General features: G+C 33.9%; 2 protein-coding genes across 7 annotated transcripts in view; one reads left to right on the top strand and one right to left on the bottom strand.

Annotated features, from left to right (window-relative positions):
- Positions 1-14087, bottom strand: part of LOC106123155 (uncharacterized) — a 36413-nt gene extending 22326 nt beyond the window's left edge. Inside the window, exons 1-2 of one of the 2 annotated variants that reach the window (XM_013319350.1) lie at positions 14009-14087; positions 2349-2399 (exon numbers count right to left, since the gene is read on the bottom strand). The gene's annotated coding sequence lies outside the window, so the exon portion shown is untranslated. Of the gene's footprint in view, positions 1-2348; positions 2400-12395; positions 12700-14008 lie in introns of those variants that run through there. The other variant, XM_013319349.1, reaches the window with a different exon arrangement.
- Positions 14088-16124: 2037 nt separating this feature from the next.
- Positions 16125-20630, top strand: part of LOC106123133 (uncharacterized) — a 49964-nt gene continuing 45458 nt past the window's right edge. For all 5 annotated transcript variants that reach the window (XM_013319290.1, XM_013319291.1, XM_013319288.1 and 2 more), the window contains exon 1: positions 16125-16583. In XM_013319290.1, coding sequence (XP_013174744.1) covers positions 16554-16583 — 30 coding nt within the window. In that variant the 5' untranslated portion in view covers positions 16125-16553. The remainder of the gene's footprint in view (positions 16584-20630) is intronic.

Genomic DNA, 20630 nt, shown 5'->3' with positions numbered 1-20630 from the left:
TTAAACAATCGCATTAGTGTATGGAAATTCTACAATATAAAAATTTTACTCGAAATTATGTAATTCATTATGTATGATACTTGCAGACAGAAAAAAAGATAATTTATGTAGTTAATGTTGATTTAAACACCTATTGATTGGATTTGTATACTCGGATGTTAAACCTTAATAAAAAAAAGGAAATTGGATCACAGGAACAGAAGTAGAGCAAAGAAATCGCACATTTCAGTACCTACATCATTGGAATGCGTTCATTAACAAGAAGTAGTAACAGTTTTAGACTTGCAAAGAGATTTATATGCTCCGCCGCAAAACAAACACGCAGTAAGATATACAGAGAGCGAATAAACGAATGTTAAAGTTGAAAAACACGATTCCTTTACGCAGACTGTTTCATACTCGGGTACGTAATCATGACGTTTTACAAATCTGAATTCTGCACCCAACCACCATATTTTGTAATATAAAAAGAAACATACAGACTAATTGAGCACCTCCTCCATCTTGAAGTCGGTTAAAAATCTAATCTCATGTTATCAATCGAATATTTACATCGCTCTTCCCTTTTCTTATAAGGAAAGGTTGTGATGGGGCAACGGATTTGATGGAGAAAGCGACTCATAGAACGGTGGAATTATCCTCTTTCTGTGCGTCTCCTTCTCCGTCGATTCCGCGATTTCAGGTGGCCGCTCGCTTGTTTGCAAACTTTTGATATATTTTTTTAATTCGGCGCGGATGGAGTCGCGGGCGACAGCTTGTGGACCATATCCGACGAAGAATTAGGTTTAGCCAGAGGTTCGCAGATTTTTAATGGTTAGAATCTAGTTTTAGAGCGAGTAATATTAAAATGGGTCTATAAGGAAAAAGTTTCTGAATTAAGTTCAAATTTAACAATTCTATTGAATATTTTAGTTGCAATTCCAGATATAGAAATAGAATTCAATTGTTTTGTGTATTCGCTATACACAAATAGTTTCGTCTATTCAGAGCCGGACATTTTCCAGCGCTCGCCCGTCTCTTGTCGGCTGCGATGCCGTTTGTTTTGGACTGTTTCGAATATTTTATCGTATTAAATTCTACACGTCTTTAATTTGAAAATTCGAATATTATTTAAAATTTGACACTGCGATGGTAGCACCGTCTGTCGGATCCAATGTAAAACATTCCAAAATCAACAACTACTAATAAATTAAAAATTAATTAAAAAAACATTGTCCAGCGGACAAAATTGTGAATATAAACCATTCCCAGATCCCCTAGAATACACACAAAAAATTTCATTAAAATCGGTCCTGTCGTTTGAGAGAAGTTCAGTGACATACACACGCACAGAAGAATTATATATATAAAGATTATTACTTAACTAACAAAGTTACAACGGTTTTAATCTGAGAAAATAAAATTGACCTCATTCTTTTCTAGTTTTATGAGTACATCCGTTTTTAAGCGGATGTGAGGTAATATTTTAAAATGAATTTTTAAAGTAAACAAGCGGTAAAGATCAAAGGATAATATTTCATAAAAATATATTTTACAAACTAGAGAAATTCTCTAGAAGTGTCTCATATTAATTAAATCTAACCTTTTTTATATAAAATATCAGCAGATTTTTTTTGTAAATTTACTAATATTTCTTCAACCATTCCAACTAAGCTCTAGGCTTGTGCTAGGATATGGTTTACGACAATAATCGAATGGCGGGATTCGAACCCCTGACCTAGTGATCGGAAATCCGTACCCTTAACCATTAGGCTATTGACGCTTAAAAAAAATTAAAAGTTTGTTGTATGAATTTGCTTCTTAAAATTTGATACATTGTCAAACAGTTTAAACCTAATTTCGTAATGGTAATTAAGTTTAAAAGTGCTATAATGTTTATTGGTGCAATAAATGTATGGAAATCGGTCATCGTGCTTGTTACAAAATAAATTATGACGAAGACGACATAACGTGTCGACAACTATGCTATTAATGTCTGCAAGCTATGTTTTTAATTAAAAAAATTATTACTAAAGGAAATGTTAAATAATTTGTCTTCAATTTACAATCATCAAATCATTATCAGCTCATTATACGTCCCCACTGAGGGACTCGGTAAACCACGCTGGCCCAGTAGGGATTGACTTCACACATAACTGAATTTCTTCGCAGATATGTGAAGGTCGCGATGTTTTCCTTCACCGTAAGAATGTCGGATAAATGTTACGTATGAATATTGAAAAACACATTGGTATCTGGCGGGATTAGAACCCAGGACACGCAGATTACAAATCAAGTGCTTAAACCCTGAGCCACTGACGCTTTTTTTCATTATTTAAGAGATAAAAATAGATGTATAATATACTTACCCTTACACCGGACTTGGAAGCCCGCTCTCTTCGAAAGCTTAGGGGAAATATCTGGGAAAGAAAATAAATATTAAATACTATATTAAAAATATCTGTAGAGGTTTTAGAAGAGGACAAAATACTAGTACATTGTTATGTATAAGAAACGAATTAATTAAAGTAAACCATTTATTGTGACTACAGTGGTGATTTGACCACCACTTCCAACTAAAAATAAAGTTTTAAACACTCATACTATCTTACTAATGGACGGATGGATGTTTGTTAGGAGGTATCCAGAAGGGCTACATGTATCTCGCTGAAATTTGGCATAGAACATAGTCTAATAAAACACATGGGTTACTAATTAAGTTATTTTTAATTACGCTTGGGCGATCACTAGTTCAAAAATAAATATAAAAAATATATGTAAGAGTAAAGTTTGATTGAATAAATAACTAGATAATTTAAAACTAGGCTATACAAAACAGGAAATACTTAATAGATTTCCTGTGTTATCTGTGAAAAGCCAGGTGAATTACGTTCCAGCTCGGATCGGCCATTATAAATATCTAACGGATCGAGTTCAGGTACACGCTGCTATTTCTAGATAACGCCACGTCAATGATCAAATAAATCTCGTTCAATAGATGTTTAAAATGATGATAAACTGATGATTTAGTAAAAATTATTGCTCGTTTATTTTAAACGTATTTTGAATTTAAACTAGGCCTTTTGTCAGGGTTTTATTGTCTTTCGTGCCTACTTCTAGTCAAAAAGTGTGGAACAATTTTCGGAAGTGAGACGTCAATCGTTCTGTCTTCTTCTCATGTGTGTTTCTATGTACAGCCAGTTAGGTTTAATTTTTAATAACATGAACAGACATAATCTTTCGCTTTACTATAAATGTATATAACTTTAGTATCACTGCGATCCAAAACTGTATAAATCTTCCTAGTCTAACTTTTTACTAATATTCTAAATGCGAATGTTTAGATGGATGAATGGATATGTGCTAGAAGGTACTTCCAGACCGGCTGCATGGAACTCGATGAAGAAATAGTTTGGAAGAACACATATACCGCTAATTAGGTTGTTTTAACTCCCTGCGGACGGAGTCGCGGGCGACAGCTATTTCTATAATAAAAACCTTTACGGTTATGTTTCTGCGGCATTACCTATTCTTGGAATTAAAACTATTATAAGTCTTTTCCTAAAAGACTTAACACTGGATATAAGTGTTAATAATTTATACTCTACTAAGGACCGAAATTAAGCGTCCACATGTAAGTGTGATTTTAAAAGGATTACTATTGTTAGGAAGAAAATCCGACATTATGCCGGTGTACTGGCGCAACACTAGCCTTACTAAAATGTTGACGTTTATGTCCCCTCACTAATGATTTTGTAACAAAAGCGTGCCAATCGCGCCAAAGGATTCAATTAATAATGTCTAAAATTACAAAATGCAAATATCAATAAAACTGATTCAGATTTAGAATAAGAAACAGAATGCAGCCAATTTCTATCGTTTCTATATTTGTGTGGATCTTCTGCATCGGATGATGTTTACGTTATAGATCAATGTTTGACGTTGAAACTAAAGACAGCTGATATATGTATGATGCTGATAAAATCTTGGTTAAATTCAATTGGATTTTAGGTTATGGATATTCAATTTATAGATTGAAGAATATTGTTTAAATTCTATATGCATGAATTTGTATATCTCGCTATATTTACGGTTATATTTAAAGTTTATTGAGCAGTTTACTCGTTTAAAAATTGATTATAAATCTCTAGCAATACAATACTTAATTTTCTTTGCAATAGTCTATGTTACAAACCCTTTTGTTTCATACAAACTTAATTTAACAGTGGTAGAGCCCGCTTTAACATCTTCGCACGAATTGGCCCGGCTCGCCCGGTGTAATACCACGACCACACAGAAGACAGGCGTGAAGTGGAAGCAATTCCGCGAGCAGTCTGATGAGTGTGCGTCCCGGAGGCCTAATTTAGTCCTCTTTCCGTTCCCACCCGTTTTCTTATAAGGAAAGAATGGAAAGTGGAAGTGGACTTTCCGGATGAGAGGATGCATGGAAAGGAAAAATATTTTCTTTCTGTGCATCCTCTCCTCCGTCGATTAAAGGTAGGCAACGCATATGCAATTGCGTATGTCTATGGGCAACAGTCACTTCAGCGATTTCAGGTGGCCGCTCGCTCGTTTGCCACCTTATGATATATATAAAAAATGAGTAAATCGCTAATTATTATTAATAAGAAAATCATTTAAAATGCTATAAATTGTTTTACAATGTTGCCAAGAACATTGTTAGTTAAATTCAATATCTTACTATTATTATAAATGCGAATATTTGGTTGGATGGATGGATGATTGTTAGAACATATCTCCAGACTGCTTGGATCAAACTGCAATTTTACATAGATGATGAACATAGTCTGGAAGAACATATAGCCTATAATAGTTTTTTACTAATTCCGCTTGGACGGAGTCACGTGTGACTGCTAGTGTGATAAAAATAGTTTTAAATGTTATATTAAAATTATGTATTTATTACTAGATTTAGTTTCCCTAATAACCTCTGTTAGGATTTACAAGCAAAGCTTTTAAATTCGTTCGTTTTAAAACGTTAAAAAAAGCTTTTAATATCCAATGCCTTCTAAAAGCGTCCGCAAACAATGTAAATCGAAACTCCAAAGAACATTCGCAGTATACCGGCGTTTGTAAAAATATTATGATTTGATGGAAATAAACTCATTCTATCTACTGCCGCACATTGGGTAAATATTTTGGCTTACAAAGACATTTTCTGATGATATTTTTAGTATGTTTTTTTTACCTTGAATCTGCGACGAGACGACATTAAAATCGGTGATATCTAGCTATCGCAGGATTGCACCTTATTTCCACATAGGCGATGTTTCTACGATGTATTTGAAAATTGGCATACTGTATATCACGGCCACTGGTGCGATTTTAATGTTTTTTTAAGGAAAAGAAGGGAAAGAAATACGCAAAAAACGAGTTTTTCTCGTATTTTAGAAAAAATATCAGAAGAAAATGTCTATGAAAGTCAAGTAAATGCCCAGTGTGTCCCGTCACTGTCGTAACGCGATTATGAAGTGGCTATTCAGTATTTATAATGATCAACTTGTTGGCAGCTCTTCATAATTAAGACAAATGCTCATGAAAATTTTATTGACACGTGTATATTTTTTTTGCAACATTCTTACCGAAATCAGCTCAACTAAACTAAGCCAAGAATTAAAGTATTTTGATTTATATTTAGACTAACTGGAGTGTGCGATTCCGTCCGCGCGGAATTTAAAAAAAGCTTAATAAGTAGCCTATGTGTTCCAGACTATGTTCTACATCTATGCCAAATTTCATCGTAATCCATGCAACCGTTCTAGAGATACCTTCTAACAAACATTCTATGCGTTCAAACCTTCGCATTTATAATATTAGTAAAAGTAAGAAGTAAGATGAATTTAACTTATCATCATCATCAGGTCACTATACGTCCCCACCGAGGAGCTCGGAGCCTACCGTAAATTAAGGACGATTAGGCCATAGTCAACCACGCTGGCCAAGTGCGGGTTGGTTGACTTCACACATATCTTTGAATTTCTTCTCACATATGTGCAGGTTGCATCACGATGTTTTCCTTCACCGTAAGAACGTCGGATAAATGTACATATGTAAAACACATTGGTACATGGCGGGATTCGAACCCAGGACCTGCAGATTGCAAGTGCTTGACCCCTGAGCCACCGACGCTCGGTCATTTAACGTAAGAGTTAAATAATTTTAACGAGTAACGCAAAAATTTCATCCATTCAATATAAAAACATCGAAACTGTTGATCAAGGCTATAGCATTCCGGATACTATGTTTCTAGAACGGCCTATTTGTAAGATAAACACGGAGAAATAAAATATTCGTACGCAGAAGATGTCAAGGTTATAAGGTATAGGATATCTATTTACGTATGTTTATTTAATTCTCTTTTATAATAATACTAGCATTCACCAGCAACTTCTTCAGCAAAAATGTAGAAGAATGTAGAATAGCTACGTTCCGTTCAAAGTCCCGTCAAAGTCGATGCAACCGTTACGGAGATTATCGGAACAACCGTGACCTTGTAGACAGACAGAAAGAGATAAAAAATTTTGTCACCAATGCGAAGACAATGTGAATGTGTCTTATGTTGATGTTTCGTGTCAGTAGAAACCCGACGTCAATTGTAGCATATACAAGTCAGTTTTGTCGAAGCCATAGTTAACTATGCTAGATCAGTGTGGTTTGGTTGATAACACAAATATTCATGAATTTATCCGTCGATATGTGCGTGTTGCTTTATGACTTTATTAAATAATTAACAGTCGCCCGCGACTCCGACCGCGCAGAAATAAAAAAAATAAATTAGTAACCAATGTGTTCTTCCAGACTATGTTTAAACAAACATTCACCCATCCATCTAATAAACTGAAACATAATAATCAATGGACGTTCAGATCACGTTTTTATCGTAGTTAATATTTCAACATTGTAGGTTCTGATTGTTTCCGGTGTATGAATATGACTCGTGACGTCATCAACAAAACCGGATAAGGATATGCCATTATGATTTTACAATTTAGAACCATTGTAATTTTTGTTACTAAGTTATGATTGCCAAATATGTTCATGTACATTGAATATGCACATGGAAAACATAAATTTAATCTGTGCGATAAAATTTATTTTAGATTTTAGACATTATTCGTTAGAATCCTCTGGCGCGAATGGCGCGCTTTCGTCACCAAGTCAAATGTCAGAATGATTAGTGAGGGGACTTTTTAGTAAGGCTAGTGTTTTTCTTCCTAACAGAAGTAATTTTTAGAAGATTTAAAAAATATATATCTTTAAGGCTTTGTCACATGAAAGAGAAGAAAGATATAAACACTACTAATATTATGAATTTGAAAGTTTGGATGGATGGATATTTGTTAGAACTCCAAATCGGCTGAACACATCGGGATGAAATTTAACATAGATGTAAATTATTCTCTAGATGCCGCATAGTTTATTTACCAAGTTTTTTTAAATCCATGCGAAACAAGTCGCGTGCAAAAGCTAGTATTTAAAAAGAAATTCAATAACTTGAAGTTTAATACGTTTGTTTGAATTGCCTTAAAATTACTGTCCAAATCAATTTATTAAGTTTCGAAATTTGTCGTACTTAGGAAAAAAAATTATAAAAAAATTGACATCTCTGTCTACTCCCGTATATAAGGAAGTCTTAAACGTATTTAATATGACAGGAATCTGAATGATTTACACACGTGTTATGTTTTAAATTTTCGTACGCATTTTATAGTTGTCGTAACGTAATTTTCCGTCCATTTGACCATTATATCTGTTTAGATTTATTCGACATTGAAAAATGGAATCGTATGAATAACAATAAAAACTTCTATAAATTTCTATTTTAATAACAAATCCATTTCAAAGCGAAGTGTTAATATTATTGTTTATTACAAGGTGACGAAGTAGTCAAAATAAGTGCGTTACTGGCACATACTGTTGTCTCTCTTTTTTCAATAAGAATAAGCGAGATATACTATACAATATTGTATTATAAAGAAATGAAAAAAAAAATACAAAAATATGGCGAATAGATTGTTGTTAATTTCTATATTTTGATAAAATCTAGTTTAAATCCTTCATATTAAATAGTCGTTATAGGCCTAGCATGAATATTATATTTGTTACAAACGCCATAGTATTGTTAGCGCCAAAATTGTACTAGAATTTTTGCAGCGTATCGGGCGAAAAGTACACCAATAATCTTAGACTAATCTTACTAATATCTTACCTATAACTTATTTTTTACTAATATAAATGCAAAGTTTAGATGGAATGGATGTTTGAAGGTGTCTCCGGAACGGTTCAATGGATCTTAATTACATTTTGAACAGAGGTAGAACATAGTCTGGAAGAACACATAGGTTACTAATTGTAATTTTTATAATACCGCGCGGACGGAGTCGCAGGCGACTACTAATTTACACGTAATTGACGATGACAATACGTTGACGATTGCTATTAATATTCAACCTAAATCCAATGTTTTGTGAGTTATCTAGCGCTATACATTTATGCATCATCTATAGATTTCATCTTGACTATTAAAATTGTTGCATATGAAACTGATGAGCCGTTGCGTAACATCGCGAGCACATGTCAGGGTCGTCAAACAAATATACCACTGAGTTATGATTTGCCAAACAATTGTTGTATTGTTCTATGTATGTCAGACACAAATACAATATGAGTATTTTAATAATGACAAATTAATTTTAATTTTACGTCATATCTAAGTTAGAGACACGACAAATATGACAGATATTAGTATCTACTAATTGTCGCCCGGGACTGCGTCCTAAATGAAAAAAAAAACGTAATTAGTAGCCTATGTGTTTCCCAGACTATGTTCTACTTCTATGTCAAATTTCATCGAGATCTATGCAGCCGTTTAGGAAATACCTTCAAACAAACATCCATCCATCTAAACATTCGCATTTATAATATTAGTAAGAAGTAAGATTTTGCATGCTTTTTTTTAGACAAAGATGATTTTAAATCTTGATCTATCACTATGTTTTAATGTTTATGTCTTTACGTTTGTAGGTTTTTATTTAAGTGTGTGTGTATGGTCTTATATGACGTCATCAATTGGAATCAAGACCGTGTTTTATTGCGCCATTGCTGAAGTTTCCGTTTCACATCGATAATGGGTTCAAAGCCGAAACATAAATACTATGATTCGCTATCGAATTCTGGGTTAACGTTTAACATTCACTTTATTTTGAGATTATCTTAAGACACGCATGGAGTGTTAAGAGACTAAAAATACTAACAACCATACTCGCAATAGTTAAGTGGCTCCCTTAGTGTAGAATTAGTTTTGAACAACTTATATTAGGGGTAAATTTTCGTGACCATTTAACGAGTATACTTGGAATATAAAAAGCCTCGACATATATTGCGGAATAATATAGAACTAATTTACACCAAAAAGAAATGTACTTAAACAGGCAAACGAAGCTTCAAGTTTTTAATATTCTTGGTTTGGCCATAATTGTACACGAGAACTAAGAAACTAAACAAATGCTAAATGATGTTTCGTTTTTGTACACACGGCAAAAAGGTTTACGCCTATAAATACACTTCTTAACAATCATACAACTCTGTGTTAATCTTACTAATATTATAATTACGCATGTTTGAAAGGATGGATGGATGTTTGTTTGAAGGTATCTCCAGAACGGCTGTATAAATCTCGATGTAATTTGGCACAGATAAAGAACATAGTCTGTAAAAACAGAGGCTACTAATTAAGTTTTTTTTTTCATTCCACGCAGACGAAGTCGCAGGCGACCGCTAGTGTAATAAAAAAATTAATACAATAATTTCTTTGTTATTTTATCTTAGATTAAAACATATGGATACAGATGCTTTTTATTTATTATATTAAACTTTAGTAGAACAAATAGTAGGCTAATGCTTGGAGCGGTAAACTTTACTACATGACCCAGAGCTGCGCAGACTAATAAAAGAACATAGCATCTGTTCTCTGTTATCGGACGATCACACACTCGTAAATGGTACAGTCGCGTACACTCTTTATTTGCAAAAGTACAGTCTGTATTTTCAAAGGTCTTTAGTTGCAGTGGCGATAAAAATTTGCACCGTAACTGCATAATTTACACTACAAATAAAAAAATTACAAAATATTTCTGGTTAAATAATTTTTCTCTTAAATTTTTGTTACAATTTGTTTGTCTAATTACTTCACGAATTTGTAGCAAAGATTTCTTAATATTAATCTATAATATAAGACACTTTTTACATCAGGTTACTTCAAATAATTGTTAAGTCGTGATAAAGATATTGATGTGACTTTAAAAACAATTTTAAAGACATAATAAAAGAAGTCGTTTTAAAAATACGATTATCAAAAAATATTTTGTTCACGACTGTACTCAATATTAGAAAATGGTTTACACTAACACACTTCCGTATCCACGTGATTTTTATTTGCATTTTGAGAAATATTTCTTATTGTTAATAATTAAAATTTCTCTTAATACCCAAAGCCAAAATTTAATTAAATAAATCTATACTAGAGACTAATTAAAATAATCTGAGTGTAATTATAAGATATTTTTGAATACAAAAGTACATCGCTTACTAATTTAGCTTTGAAAATGTTTATAGATTAATGTTATTCTTTGAAACCCTAAATTCATAACGCAAACACATTTTAAATTCCTTTGATCTTTAATTACATAGCAAATGTTTTTTTAAATCTTACTTAGTAATGTTTAAACAAACTGACAAAGTAAACCAATATCGATGAAAAAATAATTAAAAATTATTTTTATATATGTAAATCCATCCATCTATCCACATCAGATCGCATTTATAATATTAGTAAGTTCAATAAAAAGCAGCTCTTCAAGGCATAAATTCGAACAAAAAATGAATAAATATTATCCTATGTCCGTCTCTTGGTTCTAAGCTACCTCCTCACCAATTTTCAGCCATATCGTTAAAGCCGTTCTAGAGTTATAAATAGTGTAACTAACACGACTTTCTTTTATATATAATATATAAAGATATTGTCACGAAATAATCTTCAACAATACTTCAATGCCTCCTGATGCATGTCAGGTCTGTCGTTTTCAACATTTCATCATTTGATTTTCTTAACAATTACAACATTGCAACTCTACTTGAACTCAAGATTCAGCACAACTAAAGTCTTGTTATCGATTGATTTTTTTTTTTATAAAAGAAGGGGGCAAACGTGCAGCGGGAACACCGAGGTGTTTAACGACGCCCATGGACACCAGCAATACCAGAAGAACCGCAGATGCGTTGCCGGCCTTTGAGATAGTGATAAGCTCGCTTCTTAAAGGACCCTAAGTCGTAGCGGTTTGGAAATACCGCCGAGGACAGACCATTCAACGCTGCTGTGCGAGGCAGGAAGGTTCGCGCTAACCGCACGGTTGTGGATTGCCAGCCATCGAGATGGTGTGGATGGAATCTGGCGATTCTTTATTCATTTTCAGACTAAGCATATTATAATATAAGTTGTCAAATGTGAATTGAACTATACGAGTACTTAATGCAAATCTGTAGCCTAATAATAATCTTTTTATTGTCATTGCAAACCCAGTTATTAGAAAAATCTTATAAATTTCGTAAGTTTACGTTACGTTATCAATGAAAAGATATTTTTATGTAGTCTTGGCAGAAATATTGAAGCTGTAACGACGGAAACATGTGTTAAGTCTATTTTAAATATTCTCGAGAATAAATATTTTTTTAAACGTGGGCGTTGAATTAAATAAATTACGGTTCTGGAATTAATTCGATTCAGAAAACGTTGTGGTGTAAATAATGTAGTCAAAGTAAACTTGAGTTGGTGTGGAAATGTAATTGATAAAGCACTACTGTCTGTGATGTAAAGGGGTAGACAGAGTTATGAAGGTGCAGTGTCGACCTAAATCTCTACTTAGAATAAAATAAATGGGTTTATCTTTTCATTGGGTTGGCTTAGAAGTTTTATTTTTTCACAGCTCCTAGCGACCGCAGACCTGAACATTTGATATAAATTCCAGCTTGATACCTTCACGGGTTTTTTGAGAGAAATGGTCTTGACAGACGGACAGACGGACAACAAAGTGATCCTATAAGGGTTCCGTTTTTTTCACTATTATTATTATTCACAGGGGACTTAAGAAAAAACTTAATTAGTAACCTATGTATTCCTCCAGATTATGTTCTACATCTGTACCTTTTAAGTCGTTTTGGAGATACATACATCCAAACATTCGCATTTATAAAATTAAGTAAGAAAAAAATCAAGGAACAATATTTAAAAATAAATCCAGAAATAATTTGTTGATTTACATTTTTTTTTATCTTCATAAACTGATATTAATTAAACCAGTAATATGTGCGTTCTAACCATAAATAACTAAGCAACTTACCTTTATAGTTTTGCACACAATTTTATAAAAAAAAACAATCAAAAACTCATTGTAAACACAAATAAGCACACATAAAATCACTGATACTAATCTTTAAGTTAGAAATCTTATCAATTTGTAACTAAAGACCTAGTTTCTCATTAAATTAACGAAGAGTTCAAGATTTCGAGAGATTAACGATTCCGAGACTAGGATCTCATTGAGGCGGAGATCTGAGACTCGAAGACTGTTTTACGGAGACCGTGTCTGGTATATCGCGAAGACTGAAGACCGAGGTGTGGTGGCGTTGGGAGCGGTACGAAGCCGCTGGCATCACCGTTTCGACTGGCTAAATTTAACCGTGTTGATTTGAGTGTGCGGATGCAACGCTGAGATTCTGTCGGGTTAGGGTTAGCACAATAAGGAATTAAGAGAAAAAGATGAAGAAAAAAGTCTGTTTTGTTCTTCTAAGAATCGCTTATATGAATGCAGAGTAAATGTATTACTACACTCTATAACGTTGTTTTAATCCTAGTTGTGATTTCATATATTTATAATAATATAATTAAAAGGAAAGATTTTATTGTTTGCTTGTATTGAATAGACTCCGAAACTACTAAACCGATTTGAAAAATTCTTTCACTGTTGGAAAGCTAGACTATGCCCAATTTCGCAAACGAAGCTGTGACCTTGAGCCGCCAACATATTTGCAAAGACAAATAAGAAGCTTATTATTCGGTGGACAATTCTTATTATCTTGTACAAAATTGTTCGTGCCATTGTTAATTCTAGGTGATAATAATAAATAAATGATAAATTAAAAATAAATCATCAGTGCCAACCCTATCGATCTCATTTAGGCTAAATGCGCACGAGTTGAACGCGGTTCGCGATTCAACGATCGTCCGATAACATGCCGCACAAGTATTCTTCTAAATCGGTATGCGGAACTCTGGCTTATTGATGGATAATCAGAATCGAGTGCAATATTGCATTTAGACATTTCTTAATTGATATTTAAGGTGAAGGAAAACATCGTGATGCAAAAATGTGCGAAGCAATTCAAATCAAAGACGTGTGAAGTCGCCAATCCGCATCTAGCTTGATGGGCCTATGGCGTAGCTTACTCAGGACTAATCAGCTTAAGGTAGGTACTCAAACTCCTATAGTGGGGACAAATTACCCAAACAACTGACTGTTATTTATCAGAAACAAAAAGGTCTTGACAGATAAACGGACGGTGAACAAAGTGTTCCTATAAGGGCTTTTCCTTTTGAGGTAAGGAACCCTAAAAAAGATAAAGAAGATTACGATGAACACCAATTGAAGATATCTTACTGTCAGAAACCGGTATCTCTGAATGAAAAAAAATAAAACACAACCCTTTTAATTATTTCGTGATAACGATGTTAGTTTTGTTTCATTTTTGGTTGCTATGCAACGATGGTGGCAATCAAACTACATGACTTCGTTACCTTTACGTAACACAGCCGCAATTAAATCAACACATTTGCATTTTATTCTAGTTAGAATAAACTGAAACAGATTTACCGGACATTTGGGTGGAAAGGCCGGACACCCTGCATTTCACCTGACACTGTCATTAACACTAATACTATAATAATATGACTTACTTGACTTAAAGTCCTATGTCGCCGTAGTGGGGCAGAGGGCGTACACAGTGCGCCGCAATTTCGATCTATCTTGGGTTCTGCGTTTGGTCTCGGACCATGTCAGCCCCATTGCCTTCATGTCAGCAGCTACTGAGCGCCGCCAAGTTTGTTTATGACGGCCACGTCTTCTTGTTCCTACCGGGATCCACTCCAGAGCCTCCCTGGGAATACTAATATACTGATTACTAATTAGTGATACAAAATAATAATTACTAATACTTACGTACTAAATTACTATTGTACTTATTACTGTCATTTCAATATTAAATCACGACAATAGACTAAATAATTAAAAAGCTACTATTAAGCTGTACTGTAAACTTACTAAAGTTTATAATAAATAAAAAAAACATGTGACATAAAAATTATGGTATTCGTAATTTTTCCTTTACATACGCTATAAAAGATTGCTTCATGCCAAATTTCAAGATACTAGGTCGAATGGAAATATCATTGAGGTTTGATTCGCTTGCGAGTAGTTGCGAGTTTGAAAATATGCCGCTTAAATTGCCGTTTCTTTTGAATGCGTTGACAAGTTTGATTTTGTAACAGCTTAAAGTTATTTGATATGGATTTCAATTTAATGCCTGTACGCCGTCATGAGGAAAAGCGTTATTAAGTTCAAAAGTATAAAAAATTTATTTATTATATGTTGAAACTAAAAAATTTACGGTTTTCGCAATTTTTCCTTTATCAGTGATATACGATGTAGCTTCGCGCCATATTTCAAAATTCAGTGTTCACGGGAAGTAACCCTGTAGGTTTTGATACTCTTGCCAGTGTCGTTAATTTAAGAAATCTTTTAATTGCGTTCGCTTTTAATATTTATAAATTCCAGCTTGATACCTTAACGTGTTCCTTAGAAAAAGGAACTCGACAGACAGAGGGACGGACAACAAAGTAATCCTAAAAGGATTCCATTTTTTCCTTTCGAGGTACGGAACCCTAAAAAGTAATGAAATTGAATGTGGATGGCTACAAAGGTAGAGGAACACCAGAGAAAGTATGGATGGATTGTGTGAAACAGGATATGTGTAAGCAGGGGATTTCGGTATGAAGACAAATGGAGCTGTTTGAAGGAGTAGTACATACTCTGCCGACCCTCCATAGGGTTAGGGACGGATTGATGATGATATTCATTACAAGTTTGTAATTAATTTCTTACGACTCTGTTAAATAAATTTATCGTCCTTAATATGTAAGTTACGTAGTACATTGTCACAGTTGATTACAGAAACAGATGACTGCGTCTGGTTTTCTGCGCAAAAATACACGAGACAAATAGGAAATACTTTTGCATATACCATAGCTTGTATTTTATATAAATACTAGCTGTCGTCCGCAAATTCGTCCGCGCGTAATAAAAAAACTTAATTAGTAGCTTATGTGTTCTTCCAGACTATGTTCTAAATTTAAATCTATGTCAAATTTCAGCGAAATCCATACAACCGTTCTGGAAATATCTTCTAACAAATAGCCATCTATCCGTCCAAACATTCGTATTTATAAAATTAGTAAGATAAGATTATTAGAGGATATATAAATAAAAAATATATGACAGAACTAATTATTTCATCCGCATGTTAAATACATAGATATATTGTTATATGTTTCACAGGCTTATTCTATTTTAATCCAGTCCTTCGAACTATCGAGAATCACATAACAATGGAATATATGCTTGGGTTATTTTTAAGAATAAAATTCTATGGTTTTGTATGCCTTTTTGTCAGATTAATTTAATAAAAACAAAAGCTTTTTATAGAATTTAGCGAATCTTTATTCTCTCTTTGTCTGCCCGACACCATGTCTGACATTTCCTAACATCTGAGCGTTCTGCGTTATCGATTGTATTTGTGAATAGAATCCAGTTTTAAATGATCTCCTTTACTCGATAAAACTTCCCCTTGTGGTACTGAGTTTATATGTAGTAGGGGAGGGCGCTGGTCATTTTATACTGGTCGGAATTGTAGCATACACGCAAATTACGCACACAGAGATAGAGTTTCGCGCAGTCGCAGAACTGACACCCCACCCGGGCCTAGCTCGCCGCCGCCAAAGCCGGCGTATCCTTCACCCCGGCGGTGACGTCCCAAGCGCAACAATTAGTTCGAGAAAATATATTTAATTTTAACTGAAAATAATCATAATAAGTAGTTATAATGTCTCTGTATCGCTTTAATCGTTTAGTTTAGTTAGATTAGATAATGTGTTATAAGGACTTTGTTAAGAAAAGGAAAATGGCGGACACGCGAATTTCGATTTAAATTTAGAATGTCCTTCTTTCCTTTATAAAACAAGTAGGTAATTCTTTGGCATTTGTGTGCCAGTGTTGAATCGGTTTTCAGCATAGAGTATCGGTTCGCGAGTGCAAGGACACGAGTTTAATCGATATTACCGGCATCGATGGCCAGTTGAATCCGGCGCTCGGCTGGGCGTACTGCTCCCGTGACATACCGACTGTTCATGTCGCTGAAGGAGCAGTAGATTGACGTCTCTCGAAGAGATGACGACGGAAACGGCGACGCCGAACCAGGTATGTACGACAGGTATTTTGCCGCAATATTTTAGCAGGCGCTCGTGTCAAGGACATGACCCGGGATTTTTGGCTATGGTTACATAACTTTTGTTAATTTAAGAACAAATATAGCATTATAAATTAATTTAATTTCATTTAGATATAAATTTTCAAAGTAGGAACTTTCTCCTACTAACAAATGTAGCGGTGTTACAAAATTTGCAAACCGTACAGTTTTTTTTTTAAATTAAATGTATACATTTTGGTCTTAGTTTGATTTACTGAAAGGGCTATATAAACGTAGAGACTGCAAAGTAAAAGCAGAGCAAGTAAAATACCAAAGATAAAGTATTCTTTCCCTACCCATACCTTTTCCATTCCGTCTCACATAATTTATGAAACATCTCAGAATAGCTCTAATTAAATATAATCGTTTGATTTCTTTAAAAAAAAATCAAATTAACCAGGTGAATATTACGATTCGTCATTTGGTTGGTAATTAAAAAAAAAATATTTTGGTTTTTTTAATATGAAAATTTTTTAAACGAGTTGCAGATATTTTAAAAAGTAAAGCCGGCAAATAGTTGGAGTGCTGTTGTGTTAACTTTGAGGTGAAACGTTCCGGTGATACTCCAACCTCTTCAATTTGCAGATTTACTTTACTGATGTTAACTTACATTTAATAGCAATTTTCAATTTAATATAAAATATTTTAACTAAGTCTAATGGTTAAAGATAAAAAAAAAAATTGTACTAAACAATTTATTCGAATCTACATTTCATCTTTGTTATGAAGAGGGAATGGCATGTGCCAAGATCTCAATAATAAATGTGGAAGGGTACATCGGTAGGGGTAAGCCAAGGTAGAGATGGATTGACTGAACGGTGCCATGGAGACATAAGATGGATGTGACCCTACATAGAGGACAGGAATATGACATTTAAACATAAGAAAATATAAATTTCAAAATGTTTCAATCTATTTGCAAATACTTTGACACGGCAATGTGATTTGCCATACGATTAGACATCGCCCTTGACACAAGCGAGTGTACGGCTTCAGTCAGCCCGCAATCCCCGGCTTACGACCACAGTGCAAACGAGAACAAAGGAATTACGTTCAGCAAATGCCAGTACGCAAATAAATTATTTGTAAATTTAATTTTCAAAGTGTTGCCAGCAACATCTATCTGTAGAATGTAATTGGACAATGGAAACTCACAATAAGGGAAACAATGCTTTGATATTCCGAAAATATTTATGCTAAATTTTTGCCAAATGAACATAAAACCTTTGTGTAGAGTTTTTCGATGTATCATTAACCATGAATTCGCAATGACGAAAAAATTACAATACGAAAATTAGTAGACTTTTGTTCCGAGAGACTTTTGGCAACATGTTTTTATTTTAATGTTTTGGCAGTGTAAACTGATTTAAAACACAGAAGTAAAACCACACACTGTCATCATCATGTTCCAGCCCTTAAGTTGACTCAGTATGTTCTTTCCATACATCTGTACCAACCGTAATACAGAATTATCTCCATTCTTACATATAACTTACTAGCTGTCGCCCGCGACACCGTTTAAGCGGAATTAAAAACAAACGTAATAGATAGCCTATGTATTCTTTCAGGCTATGTTCTACATGTATGCCAAATTTAAACGAGATCTATGCAGCAATTCCGGAGATACCTTCAAACATCCATCCATCTAAACATTCGTATTTATAATATAAGTAAAATTTCACACAAACCATCCATACTTCGGTGTTCTGTTATTATTGATATATAAATTGTTTTTATTTTTGCGTATTTAAAAGTACAAGTTGTTCCAAATTCAAATTTCTGTTCGCGTAATGAAGGGCGTAGTCATATCGAGGTTTGTATGCTAAGTATCGACGGACTAATTGTTATCATGTTAGACTAATATTAAACCGTTCGTGTCCCTGACACGCCCGTACTGCGCCTATTTTAATATTCCTCATAACATTACTGTTTAATTAATTATGTCTTTATGTCTAAATAGGTGAAAAGGGTTTCTGTTTTATATCAAATATGAATTTGTTAATTTTAATATTTACATATTACGCATAATATGAGTACACAGTTGAGTTGGTTTTGGGTGAAATGTAACTTCAACTAAGCCGCGCAATTTATTTATCACTACCAGTACTTTGATAAGCTCAAAGCTTAGCTTAAGAAGAAATGTTATTATACGTACATAAAATTGTATGTACGTACTTACAGTGCGCTGACCCAGCGAAACAAAATAGGTATTGGTCCCCACACGAGAGATCGCCAACGTCGCCTGTCCTGCGCTGCCTCCTGCCTGATGCCTGCAAATAGCAAAACTTATTTATACGAAACTCATTTTACGAAAACGTGAGTTTCGCGAAAAGTTCTATAACAAGCTATAAACAAAAAGTACTATCGGGAAATCTGGCGGTATTACACATTTATTTCGACAGTCGTGTAAACTTTTCGTACATATTGATACGATGATGCGGGCCCTAAAATGGTAGGTCGCAAGGCTAATGGGTACCTAATTGGGCATTCCATAAGAATGGGCAGATTTTGTCTCATTGCCAAGAACAAGGCAATTTTTCTGTACGTTGAACATCGCGAAGGGACCTGACTGTACAATGCCGCACAAAAATCATTTCCAATTTATTTCGTAGCAACATTTCTCGGTACAGTCAGGATTAAAGTAAATTCGTTACATTTACGACGGTTCTCTCGGCTTAGGATACGGTTAAATTATGCGTAATTTGTTACGTGGCTTGGAAAATACAAGGGAAGTACATTTGCGTCGTAAAAGGGAGGAAAACGTGATGCAGGGTCACGTTGCGAAATTCGATTAGTACACGAATAGGCGTGTACAATAATTTATATTCGCGACCTTAGTTTAGAGTTAAATTATTTATATCGGATATTAGCTTTTGGATACATATAAAGAGATAATTATCAATTTATAGACCAAGAATTCTCTAATTTTATTATTTAGAGTTTAGACTATATCTTGCCACAGTTTGAATAAAAATTAACTTACCATAAATATATATAGTTAAGGTACTTTAAAAGAGAATCTACCATTATCTAAAAATATCATATTCTAATGCATTACGGAAAGGCATAAGGACATTAAGGCACAAAGTTTTTAAAAAAAAAAACAAAATTAACGACATTGCTTTTCGTTCTACTTCGCTGAGTACCCTTATTAACATGATAAAGCAAATTCAAATCAAAATATACATGGCAAGTGCATTGACCTGTCCTTAACACCCCTTTATGACTTCAAATAGCCAAATATTTAGGTTAAAACAACCAGAGGTGGTTACTATAAAATATGATTAAAGGTTAGGATTTAAGGTAACACTACCTTAACATTATATAACTAAACTGGATGGAAAATGGATAAAGTAGGGTTCTAATTTTTTTTTATTCTTAAGTTGGCAAACGAGCGAGCCGCCACCTGAAATCGCTAAAATTGCAAAGTGATCGTAGCCCATAGACATACGCAATTGCATATGCGTTACCTACCTTTAATCGACGGTGGAGATCTACAAATTCATATATATTATTATAACTGTGGTCATAGATGTAGAGATAGAGTAATGTAAGTAGGTAATTGAATAATCAATTTTCCACATATAGAGCGCTATTGTCATAAAACACGCTATCTATTTTTGTAAAGTCCTTGACCTCCGAAAACCTCTTTCGACTTACAATTGTTTGCTTTTTGATGCCGCATTACTAATAGTTTAAAACAAATGTTGTAATTCGTTGTAAGATTATTTTGTTTTATTTCTAATGTTAAAAACCCTTTAGGAACTAAACAAATCTAAATATATATTCGTTTAACTGGCAAAAATAAAACTTAAAAATGTAATCATTGCTAAAGATGCTGATGATAAGATATATGCCGACAACGCATCTGCGGTTCCTCTGGTATTGCTGATGTACATGGGCGTCGTTGAACACCTCGGTGTTCCCGCTGCTCGTTTGCCCCCTTCTGTTATAAAAAATGCCTTGTTATTAAACTAGATTTCTATTGACGTATTTAG

Source organism: Papilio xuthus, unplaced genomic scaffold, assembly GCF_000836235.2.
Source record: "Papilio xuthus unplaced genomic scaffold, Pxut_1.1 DF826159.1, whole genome shotgun sequence".
NCBI classification, from domain to species: domain Eukaryota; kingdom Metazoa; phylum Arthropoda; class Insecta; order Lepidoptera; family Papilionidae; genus Papilio; species Papilio xuthus.
This window is presented reverse-complemented; position numbering and strand designations above follow the sequence as displayed.